The sequence below is a fragment of the Anas platyrhynchos genome, chromosome 1, assembly GCF_047663525.1.
Source record: "Anas platyrhynchos isolate ZD024472 breed Pekin duck chromosome 1, IASCAAS_PekinDuck_T2T, whole genome shotgun sequence".
Taxonomy (NCBI): domain Eukaryota; kingdom Metazoa; phylum Chordata; class Aves; order Anseriformes; family Anatidae; genus Anas; species Anas platyrhynchos.
The window spans coordinates 94,574,033-94,588,674 of NC_092587.1; the positions used below are offsets into that span (position 1 = coordinate 94,574,033).

General features: G+C 37.1%; 2 protein-coding genes across 7 annotated transcripts in view; one reads left to right on the forward strand and one right to left on the reverse strand.

The window, feature by feature from the left end:
* Nucleotides 1–14,642, forward strand: part of ARL13B (ARF like GTPase 13B) — an 86,502-nt gene that overhangs the window by 21,124 nt on the left and 50,736 nt on the right. Inside the window, exons 2-3 of the mRNA XM_038183731.2 lie at nt 352–547; nt 11,363–11,390. The gene's annotated coding sequence lies outside the window, so the exon portion shown is untranslated. The remainder of the gene's footprint in view (nt 1–351; nt 548–11,362; nt 11,391–14,642) is intronic.
* PROS1 (protein S) overlaps nt 1–14,642 on the reverse strand; it is a 35,579-nt gene that overhangs the window by 19,389 nt on the left and 1,548 nt on the right. For all 6 annotated transcript variants that reach the window (XR_005267852.2, XR_003494778.3, XR_011803877.1 and 3 more), the window contains exons 2-7: nt 10,705–10,862; nt 9,606–9,630; nt 9,200–9,286; nt 5,657–5,779; nt 5,378–5,500; nt 3,076–3,201 (exon numbers count right to left, since the gene is read on the reverse strand). Coding sequence is in view for 2 of the 6 variants with exons in the window: in XM_038183708.2 (XP_038039636.2) it covers nt 3,076–3,201; nt 5,378–5,500; nt 5,657–5,779; nt 9,200–9,286; nt 9,606–9,630; nt 10,705–10,862 (642 nt within the window). In the remaining 4 variants the exon portion in view is untranslated. The remainder of the gene's footprint in view (nt 1–3,075; nt 3,202–5,377; nt 5,501–5,656; nt 5,780–9,199; nt 9,287–9,605; nt 9,631–10,704; nt 10,863–14,642) is intronic.

The following is a 14,642-nucleotide window of genomic DNA, read 5'->3' on the forward strand; positions in this document are numbered from 1 at the left end:
CACTGCCTGACAGACAAATTTCTATAATTTAATCAATTACTTGGAGACTGGTACCAGTCTTGGGGGCGTGAGAGGTGTAAATTTCCATTACCAAAATGAACCTAATGTTCAAGAGTAAGGTTTCCTTCCAGAGTGTCTGATAGCTGCAGAAGGATAGGAAAGCTTCCTGCGTAGTTATCAGTCTTCTTCCTCAGCAGTTGTTCTACAATCCCTGATCAGTCCAAATGAATGTTCCCATGCAGAGCTAATTGTCCTGTTATAGAAATGTTGACTTGCATAAGCTGGAGGGGACTAGGGTGTTTGTTTCTTTTTAACTATGCTAAAAATATCTTACTTTTTTTTTCTTCCAAGTTGTTGAATACAGCTTCGCATGCTTGTTTGAGCAATTCCAAAGGCTTCCCTCATATCCATCCAGACGTCAGGCCCACATCATTGAGCAGCCAGCTGAAGCTTCTCATGCAAACCCATGAATCTGAGCAGCATCCTGGGTTCAGAGAGCTGCTTTCAGCGGAAGACTGAAATAACGTACTTTGGATAAGTTGCTAAGGTATGATAAAATTGGCCTAAAAAGGAGCTGCAAACCATGTCCTAGAGGGGAGGTGTTCTACATGCTGCTAGGGAAACAGTCATTCCCCCAGAGCATGGATGCAGGTAAGCAGCATTTTGTGTGTGTTAAACAGTTCATGAGGGAAAGGGAAAGTTTTATTCCCTGTCTCAGATTTTCAGACCAGGTGCTAAGGAGGACTAATACCTGGAATGCATATATGCTCTGTCCTGTTGGATTAACTGGTTCAGTCACATCTTTAGAAGGAGTTCCCCATCCAGAGAAGGAAGAAGAATATGGGGAGAGGCATTCCAAAATTTAGGTAATTCTTTAAAATATGGTTTTAGTATGCTTTATCTCCTAGGCACTGACCGAAAGCCAGGCCCAACTATCACAATAAGCATACTTGGTCAAAATTGCAAAGTGATCAAAATTGCAAAAAGTATGAGAAGACAGATTTGTATCTAGAGTTGTATGATTTCTATGAAACAGACTTTTTCTACCGATAGTGTCTTGTAAGAGGTGGGGATGAAGAACTGCAGCCAACTGCTCCCAGAAATTCTTGGGGGAAAAAAAATTTCTTCCACATTATTGTTACTGTCATCACAGAGATACATATGTAATTATAAGCAAACCTGATTTTCCTAGTACGAGTAATTGAATTTGGCCACCTACGTGTAACATGGCAATGAAAAACTAATGTCATTTAGTCTTTCTGGCAGGCTATGTTCCTGTCTGTCTACACAATCCTTAGATAGGATTTGATGACTCATTTAATATGGTTACAACCAGATCTGAAAGCTTAGCAGTGTTATTCTCCATCCAGGAGGTAAAACTTGCTGGTTTAAATGTCCTCATCTTGCAATCTTTTGGGATCTCAGTTTCAAAAGATAAAAAATACTTAAATTCAATTTGATGCAGCCCACGTATCTGCAGAGAGTAGTGAGAATTAGATTAATTATGGTGAGGTCTTTCCCATTCCAGTGCACGTTGTTAAAAATGGGACATAAAATTGTCAGTAGAATTTTAATCCTGTAGTAACTGGACAAATAGCAGATGTCTGAATATATAATCATTACTATTAGGCAAAGCTTTGTCACAGGAATGCTGCATGAAAAGCCACAGAGCAGAAGATTCATAGCCAGCAAGAAGCTGCTTTTGTGCCTGTTTGGACGGTAACATAGAAGTAGCACTTACAATAAAAAATAGTCACTGATGTATTTTTCTTAAAGGCAACATCAAAAATTTCCATTCATAGCAAAACTCTAAAAGCTCATTCTCTCTTTTATGACTGAAATTTGATTTCTGATTTGTGTACTAAACAGAAACTTTGACAACAGCTGTAGTGAAGTAAAGTACGCTGTAGGACAACTGCAAATCCTTCCAGTATTTGAAATGATGGTCTTTGTCAGAATGGCTTCTTGCCACTTTACCACAAGTTATCAGTACTTTTCAACTTTGCCATAATTGTTACAGAACTTTGCCTTGAGGGTTTTTCTATCGAATTTTCATTTCAGAAAAGAATACTCTTGAGAAAATATTCTTTTGATGTAGCTCTTTTTTATTCCCCCTTGATAGCTCTTTTTCTGGATAGAGAATTTTTTTCACTTTAAATGTGAGGTCTTTGAAATATATATATAAAAATATATATATGTATACATATATCTGTATTTCATGCAATTGTTATCCTTTCACTTCCAGCTTAGAATGGAGATCAACTAAATCTAATGTGATTAGTTTCCAACATATCTAGAGACCCCATGGAAGGTTTAGACAACGTTATTTAAAATTTCACTAAATACAGTGAAAAGCTCTTTCTGGTATCTTAAATCTAAGGACACATAAAGACCATCCCTGGCCATGAGAACTAAATAAGCACCTAAGCAGCCTATTAGGTGGATATAGAGAAGCTGTTTAGATTTTCCAGACCAATAGATTAAGTATGGGTTTAATTTCTGGTGACTGTCTCCTTATAAATATTTTTTAAGTGTCTCAGCTGGTTTGGAATTGACGAATAAGTACTTTTAATTGCTTTTTCTATAACCTATCTTGAGTTAGGGGTATTTTGAACTGGCTGATGTCAAATATTCCATCCTTATAACTGTAGTGATGCTTAAAAACAGGGTATAAGGCTCTCTAGTAATGTCCAGATGCTTAACATGTTGCTTCAAGTTATCTGAAAGAAACTTGCTGGCTGGTTTGAGAACTAGGACAGAAAGTCCTCTCTACAGTGAGACAGGTGACATTGCTCATATGAACTCATGAAGTTGTTCGGCATGCAGCAAACAGGGGAATACATGGTAACTCCCGAATACCTGGGAGCAAGTCACTGCAACTGCACATGCTGCACAATATTGCCTGCTTGGGCCCTTGAAAGAACAGTTGAGTCATATCACAATAAACAATATGAAGATAAATCAATACACTACTAGAAGAGATGCTTGAGTTTGCTATAGCAGTAGACTCAAAAATGGAAAGAGGAGGAAGAGGAAAAAAAAAGATAGGGAGAGTGGCACAGAGGAAAGACCTACCTTCACAGTTCTTGGATGTTAAATTGTATGTGTAGCCTTCTGGACATTCACATTCATATTTCCCCAGGGTATTCTTACAGATGGCTGTCCCACAGATGTTTGGGTACAATACACATTCATTTATATCTAGAAATACAAACAAGTTACTAAAAACAAGTTAATCTCTTGCATACTCTTTTTTCCTAACCCTAACAAAAACTGTAAGAACTTAGTGAGGCTGGCAAACTGTTTTCCTTGCTAGGTTTGTCATGATTTTATAGCAGACTATAACTATAGCAGTAAAGACTTCTGGAGGTCTGTGAAAGGCATTTCTGTATGCCCTCAGTGAAAAATGAATTTTCTGCCTGCCTACCTTTAACATTTTCTCATGTGTTCTGTGGATAACAGGAAAAGAGATGCACATCTAGGAAGGCAATAAGAGAAAAAGAGTCTGCAGATTTCCTAGAAACTAAACCACACTGCATAATAAAATCTTATAAAAATGCATACAGAAAGACAAGAAATAATTCTATCAGTTTCTTGCATGCTACGATCAATTCATGTCACAATCTTATTTGAATTTGCTATGTTGACAGGTGTTCAAGACACTCACTGTTTCCTTCCAACCATTTTAGTGTTGTTTCCAATTTTTCAATGTCGTTTTCAAAATGCAGATGTGACAAGTGGATATAACATATCATATCAATCAAACTAAATGTTTTGTAGACAGAGAAATAACAGATCCCTGGTAGTACTTCAATTCCTACTTGCACATGCAAGGATCATTCTAGTTTTCTCCATGGTTTTGTAGTAGTTGTTGGAATAGCACTGCATGGGGAGAACAGATTCTGTTACCTGCTTGTGAGGACTCAAAGCGTTTTTGAAGTCAAAGCTGTCTAGGATACAGTCTACTTTTTGACATTTGCCTTGTGGACTTCAAATTTCTTGGTGTACAATTTTATAGTTGAATGTAAGGAAACATGTAAATCCAGTTTATCAAATGACCTAACTGGTACTCAGGCTGTTTAGTTCTTACTATTATTTGCCAATCTGATAGTCTTTAAATGATCAGTAGTCAGATATGTACTTACATCACTACTGAAAACAGTGTAAAGCTCTACTTCTCTGTGAAGACTTTTTTGTATAAGACTTTTTTGTATGTGTGTATGTTAGCTGGTTATTTCCCTTTGTCTGTTACTCACTGATTCTAGTGTTAACTAACTGAAAAGAACTAGCTCTTTTTTAGCCAAGCATTATGCTAAAACTTCTGCAAAAAATCAGAGTTCTAAATTTTTGTCTCGTTGATCCGAGTTATTAACTGTTAGCGTATTTTTCTTTGAATTTTTTTTTTAGACAATTTTTCCAGCATCTTTCCAAGAACTGCAGAGATTCTAACCAGCTTATCTGCTATTTGACACAGCAGCCATCTTATGTTCTTCTGGAATTTCATTTGAAAGTATTCATTCACAAAAATATTGAGACTAAAGGTAGAGACAGTGGCGGATGGCCCTCAGGTCTGGCTTCTGGAGTTATTTGATGTTACTCAAAACTGTTGGTACAGTTCAGGGGGAAAAAATATTAAAATAAAATTAGGTTACTTAGCAATTCCTACTCAGGAAAAAAAAACAACTGAGTTAATAACTGTATTTTTTTTTTCTGTAGTAGAATGCAGCATGTAGGTCATGGTCAATAATAATAAACGCATTTAGGTACGGGGAAAAATTATTCTGGGTGAGTGAAAGAGAAATACTTCTCTCCATAAAGAGCATTTGTAGATTCATTAATAAGCTATTCTCCAATGAACTTATAACTCTGAAAAGAAGGGCATCACAAATTAGGAGTGACTAAGCCTAAATCAGTGTTTATCAGAGAGGATTTCAGTGGGAACAATGTTAGCTGGTTGCACCACTCTATAATATTCTTGTTTCAGCATGCCTAAAGGATAAGAGAAACTGGTTAGTGTTTAAAACAACCATTACAATGCTCTAATAAGGAATTGGTATCTAGTATTGTGGTATCATTCTTTTTTGTTTTGTTTTGTGTTTTTGTTTGTTTGTTTTGTTTTAAACCCCGTGTTGTTTTAACCACCTCAGTTCATTCATCTTTTTCACAAATCTTTTTCAGTTGCACAAATGTTCGGAGTAGTGTAAGACAGGAGGTGGGATGAGGAGCCAGGCTGAAGCAGGCCTGCTTCTGTCAGGGGCAACGCAACCTTTTGCTGACTTAAAACATTTGCGGAACTACTAGACTACTTTCCTCTCTAGCTGATAGGCAGTGAGTGTACTGTTATGTAATGAAATTCTCCTTAAGACTCACTTCCTACCTTTGCAGTCCCGTTTATTTGGAAGCATAAAGTAGCCATCTTCACATAAACAACGGTAGCTTCCAGGTAAATTAGAACAGCGTTGGCTACAACCTCCATTGAAGTCTTCACATTCATTTATATCTAGAACAAAATCAAAACAGAAATCTCTGCTCAGAGGAAAGCATTCATTCACACCTCTGTGACTGTAGGTATTACTTAAAGATCTGATAGTATTCAGTGTTTTATATGTAACTGTGTTCCTGAGAACTGATATTGTTAGGAGATTGGAGACTATACCTTCTTCACAATTCTCTCCTTGCCATCCTGTTTTACAGATGCATGTGTATTTGGCTTGTCCATCTATGCAATCCTTATATCCATCTATGTGGCATGGCAGAGGGCTACACTGGTTTGAAATTTCTGTGGGAGGAAAACATTAGAAATACTTGTCATTTAGGGTTGTTGTCCCTCTAGGATAGCTTTAGTCCTTCTTTCTGTCTTCCCACAGGTACCTTTCATAAAATAGGAAGGAATTGATGCATAAAATCAAATATCTATACAAAACTCTTGCTAAAAAGCCACCAGTATTCCCCCTTTGTCCTACAGAAAACAACCAAAACCCAAATGACTCACTAAGTCATCTTAATCCCTGCAAACTGTGACAAAAGGAAGATGATACTATTTTCATTAAATTTGAAGGACTTATTCATTCCACTTTTAAAAGAACAGTGCTCTGCCTCGTCAAGTTACCATAAATTTCAGTAGAAATATCAAACTTTGAGCACCAAAAATTTGAGAATACAATTCAAGTGTTCATTTTCTCCATTCAAGGAGAATCATGTTCAAGAACCTTATACCTCAGGTTGCCTTTGCTACCCAGGTTCTTTGGGTAGACTGGATACGTTTGTATCTAACAGTCACCTTTCACAGATATTAACTGAAATGACAAACCAAAATTTGGATTGGAAAGAGCAGTTGAAGACTATGCATACTGTCTAGATTTCAGAAAGGAAGGCTCAAAATACACTGTTTGGGACAGAGAACAGAATTCACTGTCTTCTTGCTTTACCCAAAATACGTAAGTTTTTTTTTTTTAACTTTTTGCACCGTTTTCATAAATTTACATCAGCACACTACGCAAGGCATATTCACATTTGCTTTTCTTGAATATGCTGGTAGCTTTAGGGATTATTTTTCTGCAGACTTCTCATAATTACAAATATATTGTTTCTACCTCAAAATTATGTTCTTGTACAGTTCTGAGATGTTGTTTTGAGGCACGCTTTCTAAAAAACAAACAACAACAAAAAACAACCTAACAAAAAACAACAAACCTAAAAGAACAGACAGAATAAGAACGAAGTATTTTGTGATGTTCAGATTCAAGAAAGTAGCAGGAGGGGCAAGTGTTCCTGGAAACTGAAAGTTGCTGTGATTCTGTTACTAAGGCCTCACTGGATTTCTTTGATGTTTCTTACTTTACTGAAAAGAACTGAAGAACTGATATCCATAGAATTATATGTTTAGCCTTCTGTGAGAAAGAAAGCTTAACAAAACCTTTGTTCGTATATTTGCCAATTAAATCTACTTCTAATTAAATTCTGCTGTAAGTAAATCCCAAACCTCGTGGGCCAGCTAAGCTCCAGAACTAAACAGTATCTTTAGAATAGTTACTGCTTGTTATTTAATGTTCATGCTGCAGACCAAATGACTCCAGTTATGGGTGAAGATTGACAGAACAAATTGTGAAGAAGAAATAAAAAGCATGAGTTTGATGTATGATTCTTGTCAGAATAATTTCCATTTGTAGCTTCTAAAACTGTTTGTTTTTTTTTTCCTCTTTCTTGCTTATTTTCTGCTTTTGTAGGTCAAGAAACAAGGGTGTGAACTAGGTTTGGTACAAGCAAAGTACTTTATAAGGAATAGATGTAGAGGATATCCTTAGAGTACACAATGTCCAAATGTCCATGGATGACTGATTTAGATCACAGAAGGGACAGTAATGTTGCAACTGCTTGTTCCAAAAGTGGGCTTGGTGTTCCTCTTTTCCCAATCTGAGGCACCTTCTGACCTACAACCCAGCAACACTTCTTGAGAAACATTTGTGACGACAATTAAATGTCAGATCTACTTAACTTCCCGTGGAAAGGGAGGTGGCAAGAAATGTATGCTTGTACCTATATCTTCTACCACTCAGAGTCTTTGATATCCAGGAGATGTGTCAAGGTAAGTAAGCTGATAGATGTAAATGTTGGTTTTTTTAAGTGCTTACTTTCAAAAAGAAGTTAAGTATGCAATTATGTGATACAGGTGTTCAGGAACTTAATGATGCAGCTTAGATACTTTCTTGGATTATATATGTTTAAGAAAGGGTCTTCTATCTGAAATAAGTAAAATTACCTTTCAGTTCTGTTTGAACTGTTACTTTTTTTTCCTCGATTTTCCATCTTGAGATTCAAACTAGTCATTGTATTATAAGATGTTTGTTATAATTTTTTTGTCAATGGATTTTTCATTTTGACACTATCAAAACAATATGGATAAATAAGCTCCGAAAGACAAAACTTTTAAAATGAAAAAATGGTTGATATTCACTGTCACTAAAGATTTATCTCAATTAATACACATTAAAAAAAAAAAAAAAGTTATAGACTTAATGGGAATTTTATATCCTGTTCTCTCAGCAGTAGTTCTTTTCCAGAAATGCTCTGCATGGAGTCCTCTGAACACTCAGGCCTTAGAAACGCTTGACAAATTTATTCATAATCTCTTAACTTGTCCTTTTTCCTGGTGACTGACCAATAGCAACAGATTTTTTTTTTTGATTTTTATTATGTGAACCCAAATGGAGAAATACAATGACTATCAAGTAAACTTGTTTTCACTGGGTTATACGGAAACACTGCACATTCACACAACTATGCTATATTCTTTCCTCCCAGGAGCTTTAATGAGTGAGAATGAGTGATGTGAATGGGAGTACATTTTAGTTTGTGACAGCAGGCACGTTGGCCAAGTGATCTGGAAAATATGTTCGTCTATGACCATGTGCAGTGTCATTAAGGATTGTTTTGCCTTCTGTTGTTTTCAGTGACAAAAACAGGGTCAGATGCCTAAGGATAAGAAGCCTTCTTTGATGTATCCAGGCTGTAAAGGTTTAAGAGGTTTAGAGAGATGTTTCTGTTGTGACAAGTAGGGAATATGGTATAGATGCTTCCTGTGAATTCACTAGAAAAAATACAGTTCACACTGAAATTGTGTGTTAGTATAAAAACTATGTCTTTGAGCAACATAGCACATTTCTTGCTTTGTAACCTTCTTGCCTCTGGAGTAAGTAATTGTATCTTCTAGCTACTGTTTGAATTTTTCAGCTGGTTATGTTACCCACAATATGAAGGGCTACAGTATAACCATGAACCCAAAAGAAGTACCAAGATGAAATTTACCAAGTTGTCTCTTCCCTTAGCTGACAAAAAAAGACCTACTGGACAGAAAGAGTCAGGCAAAATTACTAAAGACGTGGCAGTGTACAGTGGACATACAGGAGAACACTGGTCAGCTGAGGCAGCACACTGATTCTGGAAGAGTTCTGCCTTCCATTTTGCAGTTAATTATGTTTCTTCTCCACTATGTTTTAAAATTAAAACCAGTCACTTATACCTCTTACTCTGAAAACACTATCACCTAAATTTTTTGTCAGTTCCTGTTCCAGGTAATTGTGTTTGCCTGAGTTAATATGGAGATTTGTCTTTTTTCTACCAGTAAGACCCACCTTCTCACCAGGCACACGTGTTCTTAGATGCAAGTGAGTTAGGTGAAGTATCTAGCAGCAGTGCTTACCATTGACGCAAGCCCTCAGGTCAGCTGGAGAATCTGGAGTAACTGCAGTAACCCTGAAAACCCCTGCTCGATGGGAGGCAAGGCAGTCTGCAAATGTAAACCCACACACATGATACAAACACTCAGTCTGAAATTATAACAGCTTTGCATGGAATCTTCAAAGAGTCTGTTCTCACAGCTTGAATTAGAAAACTTGTCTGGGCATATTAAGGACAGCTGATCACAGACCAACCTTCTGAGTGCCTCTGCTGGGATCTAAGTACAGTAAACTGCCAAAGAGCTACTGTGCATTATCATCAGCATGGAAATCATTCAAATGGTATGGGCAGAACAACAAAACTAGTATTATCCAAATAAGAAGGCCAGTGAATGACATACTAGAGTTGTTCAGGTTTCTTGTACTTACTTAAATATTTGGGATAAAAATACTCCTGTACAAAGAAAAGAAAAACAACGAGTAAGAAAAAAAACGAAGGTAGATAGAATTAACAGCAAAATACACTGAATATGTTCTAAAATAATTTGTATTGTAACTATAAAAGAAGCAAGAAAGAAAATCACTTTGACTCTTAGAATATATACCAAGTTTTCTGTATCACTATTGTTTAGGTTAAGACAGCAGATTATTTCCTCATATAGGACTCAGTGGTGAGAAGATTAAGATTCTGCACTGAATTGGACGCTTTCAAAGTGTCAATGAAAATGAATTGGATGTCAAAATGACTTTGAGAACTGTCTCAGAATGAAAGGATCTTGCCCAATATTATTATTGGATAGAGCAGTCTCCTTTATTTCCATTTTTAAACCCCCAAACAAACAAACGGCGTAGGTTGAATGTTTCACAAGCAATTAATTCCAAATGAAGTGCAAAGTGTTACTAAAATAGATTTTAAAAGACTGACTAGTGAAATTACTTAATTTTTGTTATTAAATATTAATAAACAGTATATCCAAATATATGCTACGTTACCATGGACAGAAGATAGACCTGTTGCATAGTTTGCAAAACAATAATTAATTTTAATAACATATATTTTGTATGTAATCACCCTTTTACAGTACAAAGCTACATAAAATATATTTAATGCTAAATAACATACAGTGGGAATGATCTGAGGAACAGTGTCTTCCCCACTAGGAAAAAAGCTCCCAGCAATATGTTCAATCCCTTCATTAAAAGGGCTGCACTGCTATGCCTTCTCTGCATAAAATTTTAATTGAAGCCAACAGGGTTTCCCCACGTGGAATGCTTGCAGACAACTGTGGTCTAAAACTGGTGATCCGTAGTTGAATTTAGAATAATATCTACTCAACTATTCTCTTTGCTCATACGATCTTCATTATTAATTGTGCAGGTTCTATACACAAAAGACTTTCAAGCCAGTTTTTGGTCTGCAAGTTCTTTTCTTGTTGCTGTTAGCTTTACAGTATGAATTCTATGTAATTCTAGCTTTCCCACTGCAAAGTGCTACTATCTACCTCATAGATATTCATGGCATACTTACAGTTTCAGGATTATTTTCAAAGATTTCCCTTGCTTCTTCTCTATTGCATAATTCTTCAATACACTCTCTTTCTAAATTTCCCTTCTTACTTTCTTCCATAAAAGAATTTGCTCGACGTTTCCTCACCAGGAACTCGGAGGCATACCGCTGGGACAAAACTTGGTAGAAAAAAAGGAGCTCTGTTATTTATTTATTTTTTAACTAACGAAAAAATGCTGTAAACAGGAAACAAATATGGGGCTCTAATAATAATAATAAAAAACAAAAGCTTACTAATGAAGTGGCAGTTTCCTATGATATTGGAAAACATGAGCAAGAGCATGCCAGGACTCTGGTTTTGTTATGTATGCTAGCTGTTTCTGACCAAAAAAAAAAAAAAAGCCAAGTCACCATAAAAAAAGTTTGTACAGTGCTATGCCTGAAGCACAGTTTAAATGTCATATGCAGGACAATACATTTTTAGCTACAGATACTGTGAAGTGAGGTGTGTGACTGATTAATGGAAAAAAAAAGTGCTGTTAAGCCTTTTAGTTACCTCTTTCAGTGACCTAGAAATAAATTTTCTTATCCTGTTCAACTTATGTGAGACCAAAATTGCGCCCTATAAAATCAGGCTACCTGTTATATGTAATTAATATAAAGCCATTTTATTTTTCAGAACCGTAAAGAACATGACAAGTTAAAAGGTGAGAATGATACATGTACTTTGAGAACCTGCAAATACATTCACATTTTACACAGGTAAAACAGAATCTTATTTAATTTCTGTATTTCAGGTCTATTGTGTTGTCATTCCTAATTTTCATATATCTTGTTATTGCTATCTTATTGACTCTTACACAACTGGTGAAGAAATTAGTTGGGAAATTGTATGAAATAGAAAGATGTCTGTTAGCTTCAATGTTCTTTGCAGAGCACACAGTATTACAGGAACAGCAACTAAATTAGACTGCCTCATTGCTTTTACTTTTGGACTTGCGGTATGGTTAAGAGAAAAATGGATGAACATAATTGGAAGAAATCCAGTTCATAGGGTTAAAGAGCATGGCTGACATATGTTAACTAGAGAGCTTGGCACTTCTGCAGGTGCCCTCCTTTTTCCAGCTTTCACACAACGTAACCTCTCAGACCAGGGTAACTGCCTGAGGGTCACAGCACCTGCAGTGTACACCTGACATGGTGTGCTTGCATATTCATCACCAGTCTGTGGAGATCGATTTAAGCAGACATAGCCAATTGAGAATTGTTTATGTTCATGGAATGCCTCAGACCCAGAGCACCATGCCAGCACGCAGCTGTCAGGAAACAGCCTCTCCATGCACTAACAGGAAAGAAGAACTTAAAATGTTTATTAGAAGGAGCAGCTAATGACATCCAGAACTGGAAGGCAGAATAACTTTCAGGTGACAGGTATAGCTCAAAACCATACCACCCTACACCCTTTACTAAAGTTCTCTATCAAGTGATGACAAGAACTCTTGAGCATTTCAATACTGGACGTTGACCTGAAGAAACCTTTCTGTTAGAGCATCCTAAATATATTTGACACAGGGTAAGATTTTAGTTTCAAACTGATTTGCTTGGTGTATTTGACAAGACTAATCTTTATGGTAAGGCAATAGGTAAGACTTTCTGAAGATAAGGCAGACCTACAGCGTATCTCTGAAGCACACCCTTATCTCAGAAAGCAACCAGCAAGGTGCTCAGAAATGCGAGAAGAGGTCAGCTTGTGTCCTGCCCCACTCCTGAGTATTTCAGCAGGCATCAGTCTGGAATTGGAGGATTCCTTCCTTCTGACAGACATCGTTCATCTATGTGGGAGTATTACCAGAGAGTGGAAAGAACTGTTGGATGAAGACTGAGCCACAAGAAAACTGCTCAGGGAAAGGAAACATTCACCATACTTTCTAAGCCCCTACTCCAAGAGGTAAACTCTTGGTGCAGAAGAAAAGATTCAACTTGCTGTCCTCATCTGCTGCTTCCCGCTTTCACAAATTTTAAGGTATGGCATAAGTACATCTTACAGGCTACTAACATGTTTCAAGAGCCAGAGTCGGATTTTTGAGTTGTTGCTCATCCTTTACATGGCAGTTAGGAGGGGCAGTGACTTGAAAACTGCTGCAGCCACGGATTTCCTGAAACTATTCTCTCAATCCGCAAGACCACCACTAACATTGCCTGTTGCAAGACTGGCAAAAAGCATGGCAAGATCCCAGGACAAGAAGGGCCCTACTGAGAATTCCTTTAAGCCCAAAGCTGCATGGGAAAGCACACTCCAAAAAACAATTTGGTAATTTGTTTTTTCACCAACCATTGCTAGTAGCATCATTTTAATTAATTGGGGTAGGTGTCAGTAGTTTTTCTTACATATGAGCAGGCTAACAAGAAGGATGAAGTTAGTCCATCTATTCTAAGTAATAGGAATGACAAAAAAAAAAAAGAATTTTGTGTAACAACAGTAAGGCCTGGACTGCAGTACAAAGCTCTATTGAAAGGTCCTAAAATGCACAAGATTCAGGCAGATGTGATTATGCTGGCAGAAAATGCTTTCAGTACTTTATGCTATTGTGAAAGACAGAATAAGCGTGCAAGCAGAAAAACTCTCCTGCTGACTGTGTTTACATTAAAGGTTATGACCACTGCAAGCATGCTGATACAGCTTTGGGGCAGAGGCTTGCTGCTGCAGATGAGTCCTAATTCACAGCTGACTTTAAGCAATCTTATTTTGACCTCTTAGCGACATCATTTTCATTTTGGCACATCTTTTCAATAAATAATGTGCAAGAAAATTCCAAGTATGATGTGCTTGGGGATGTTACACCAGCTATAACGCTACCTGTTTTGTATACAGTAGGGTAATGGAAACGGGTCTGTTACTCTACAACATAAATGTTTTGCCTCCTCTTAAGCTGATTTCTTATGACTTTTGAGTGTAATAAAGATATGTAACTCACTGCAAATGCTATATTTTTATTGTAAATGTTTCAATTCATATGCATAGATTTAGTCTAGTCAAAGTCTGGTCTTTCCTTACAAAGATAATGATAGAACTTATATTAGGAAAAAAAGAAACCAACAAACAAAAAATATCCTCCTGGCTATTGTTGCCAGGCTGATTACAGGAAACTACTGAACTTCTGCCCCTGCCGAACCAATGGTTAACCCCTAATGATCGTGGTGTATTTCATTCAAGTATCACTGAAGCTTCATGGAAAACCTGACTCCAGTTTCAGCTGGTGCTGTACAGGCACAGTGCAGTAATTCATTATCAAACACCCTTCAAAGGAATACTCCTGATAAAGAAAAAAATAGGGCAGAGGATGAGACTGAGTGGTTCCTCACAGCTGTTTTGTAGTGTGCACAGAGCCATAAACCTGCCTTAAGTGGGCTACTTAAGTGCAGCTTAGTGCTGATATTCAACACCCAAAGGCATCACAGCCTACTACTGTCCTCTCACAGAAACTCTGAAGACTGAGTGAACTGAATAAAAATTAAATGGGTTGTCATTCTAGGTAGTGGGGTCACCTGATTTGTACAGCTGGTGTACTGCAACCAACTGTAATTCCAGCAACCACAATCTTCTGAAATGTTCATCAGTGACATAAGGCTTAGATAACCAACAAAAAAAGCCAACTGTCTGCTAATGCTTGCCTGTTCTACATCTTATCCGAAGTCTGTCTTTCATGGGATGTTGGCCCAAACACTACGGCCACGACGGCCCTGGCACTAAGTTGTATATCTGACAACACAGAATTCAACACAGTAACGAAGGATTTCCTAGCTGCAGACAGCCACAAAGAAAGTCCTCATTTTTCCAAATCAAGTTCTTTCTTCAAGGGGAGCAAAAGATACCTATTTGTATGTGTGCAGATGTAGGTATCCAGGCATGTGTGTGTATTTAGACCTCCAAACACTCTGCAAAACATCTCCCTGGAGGA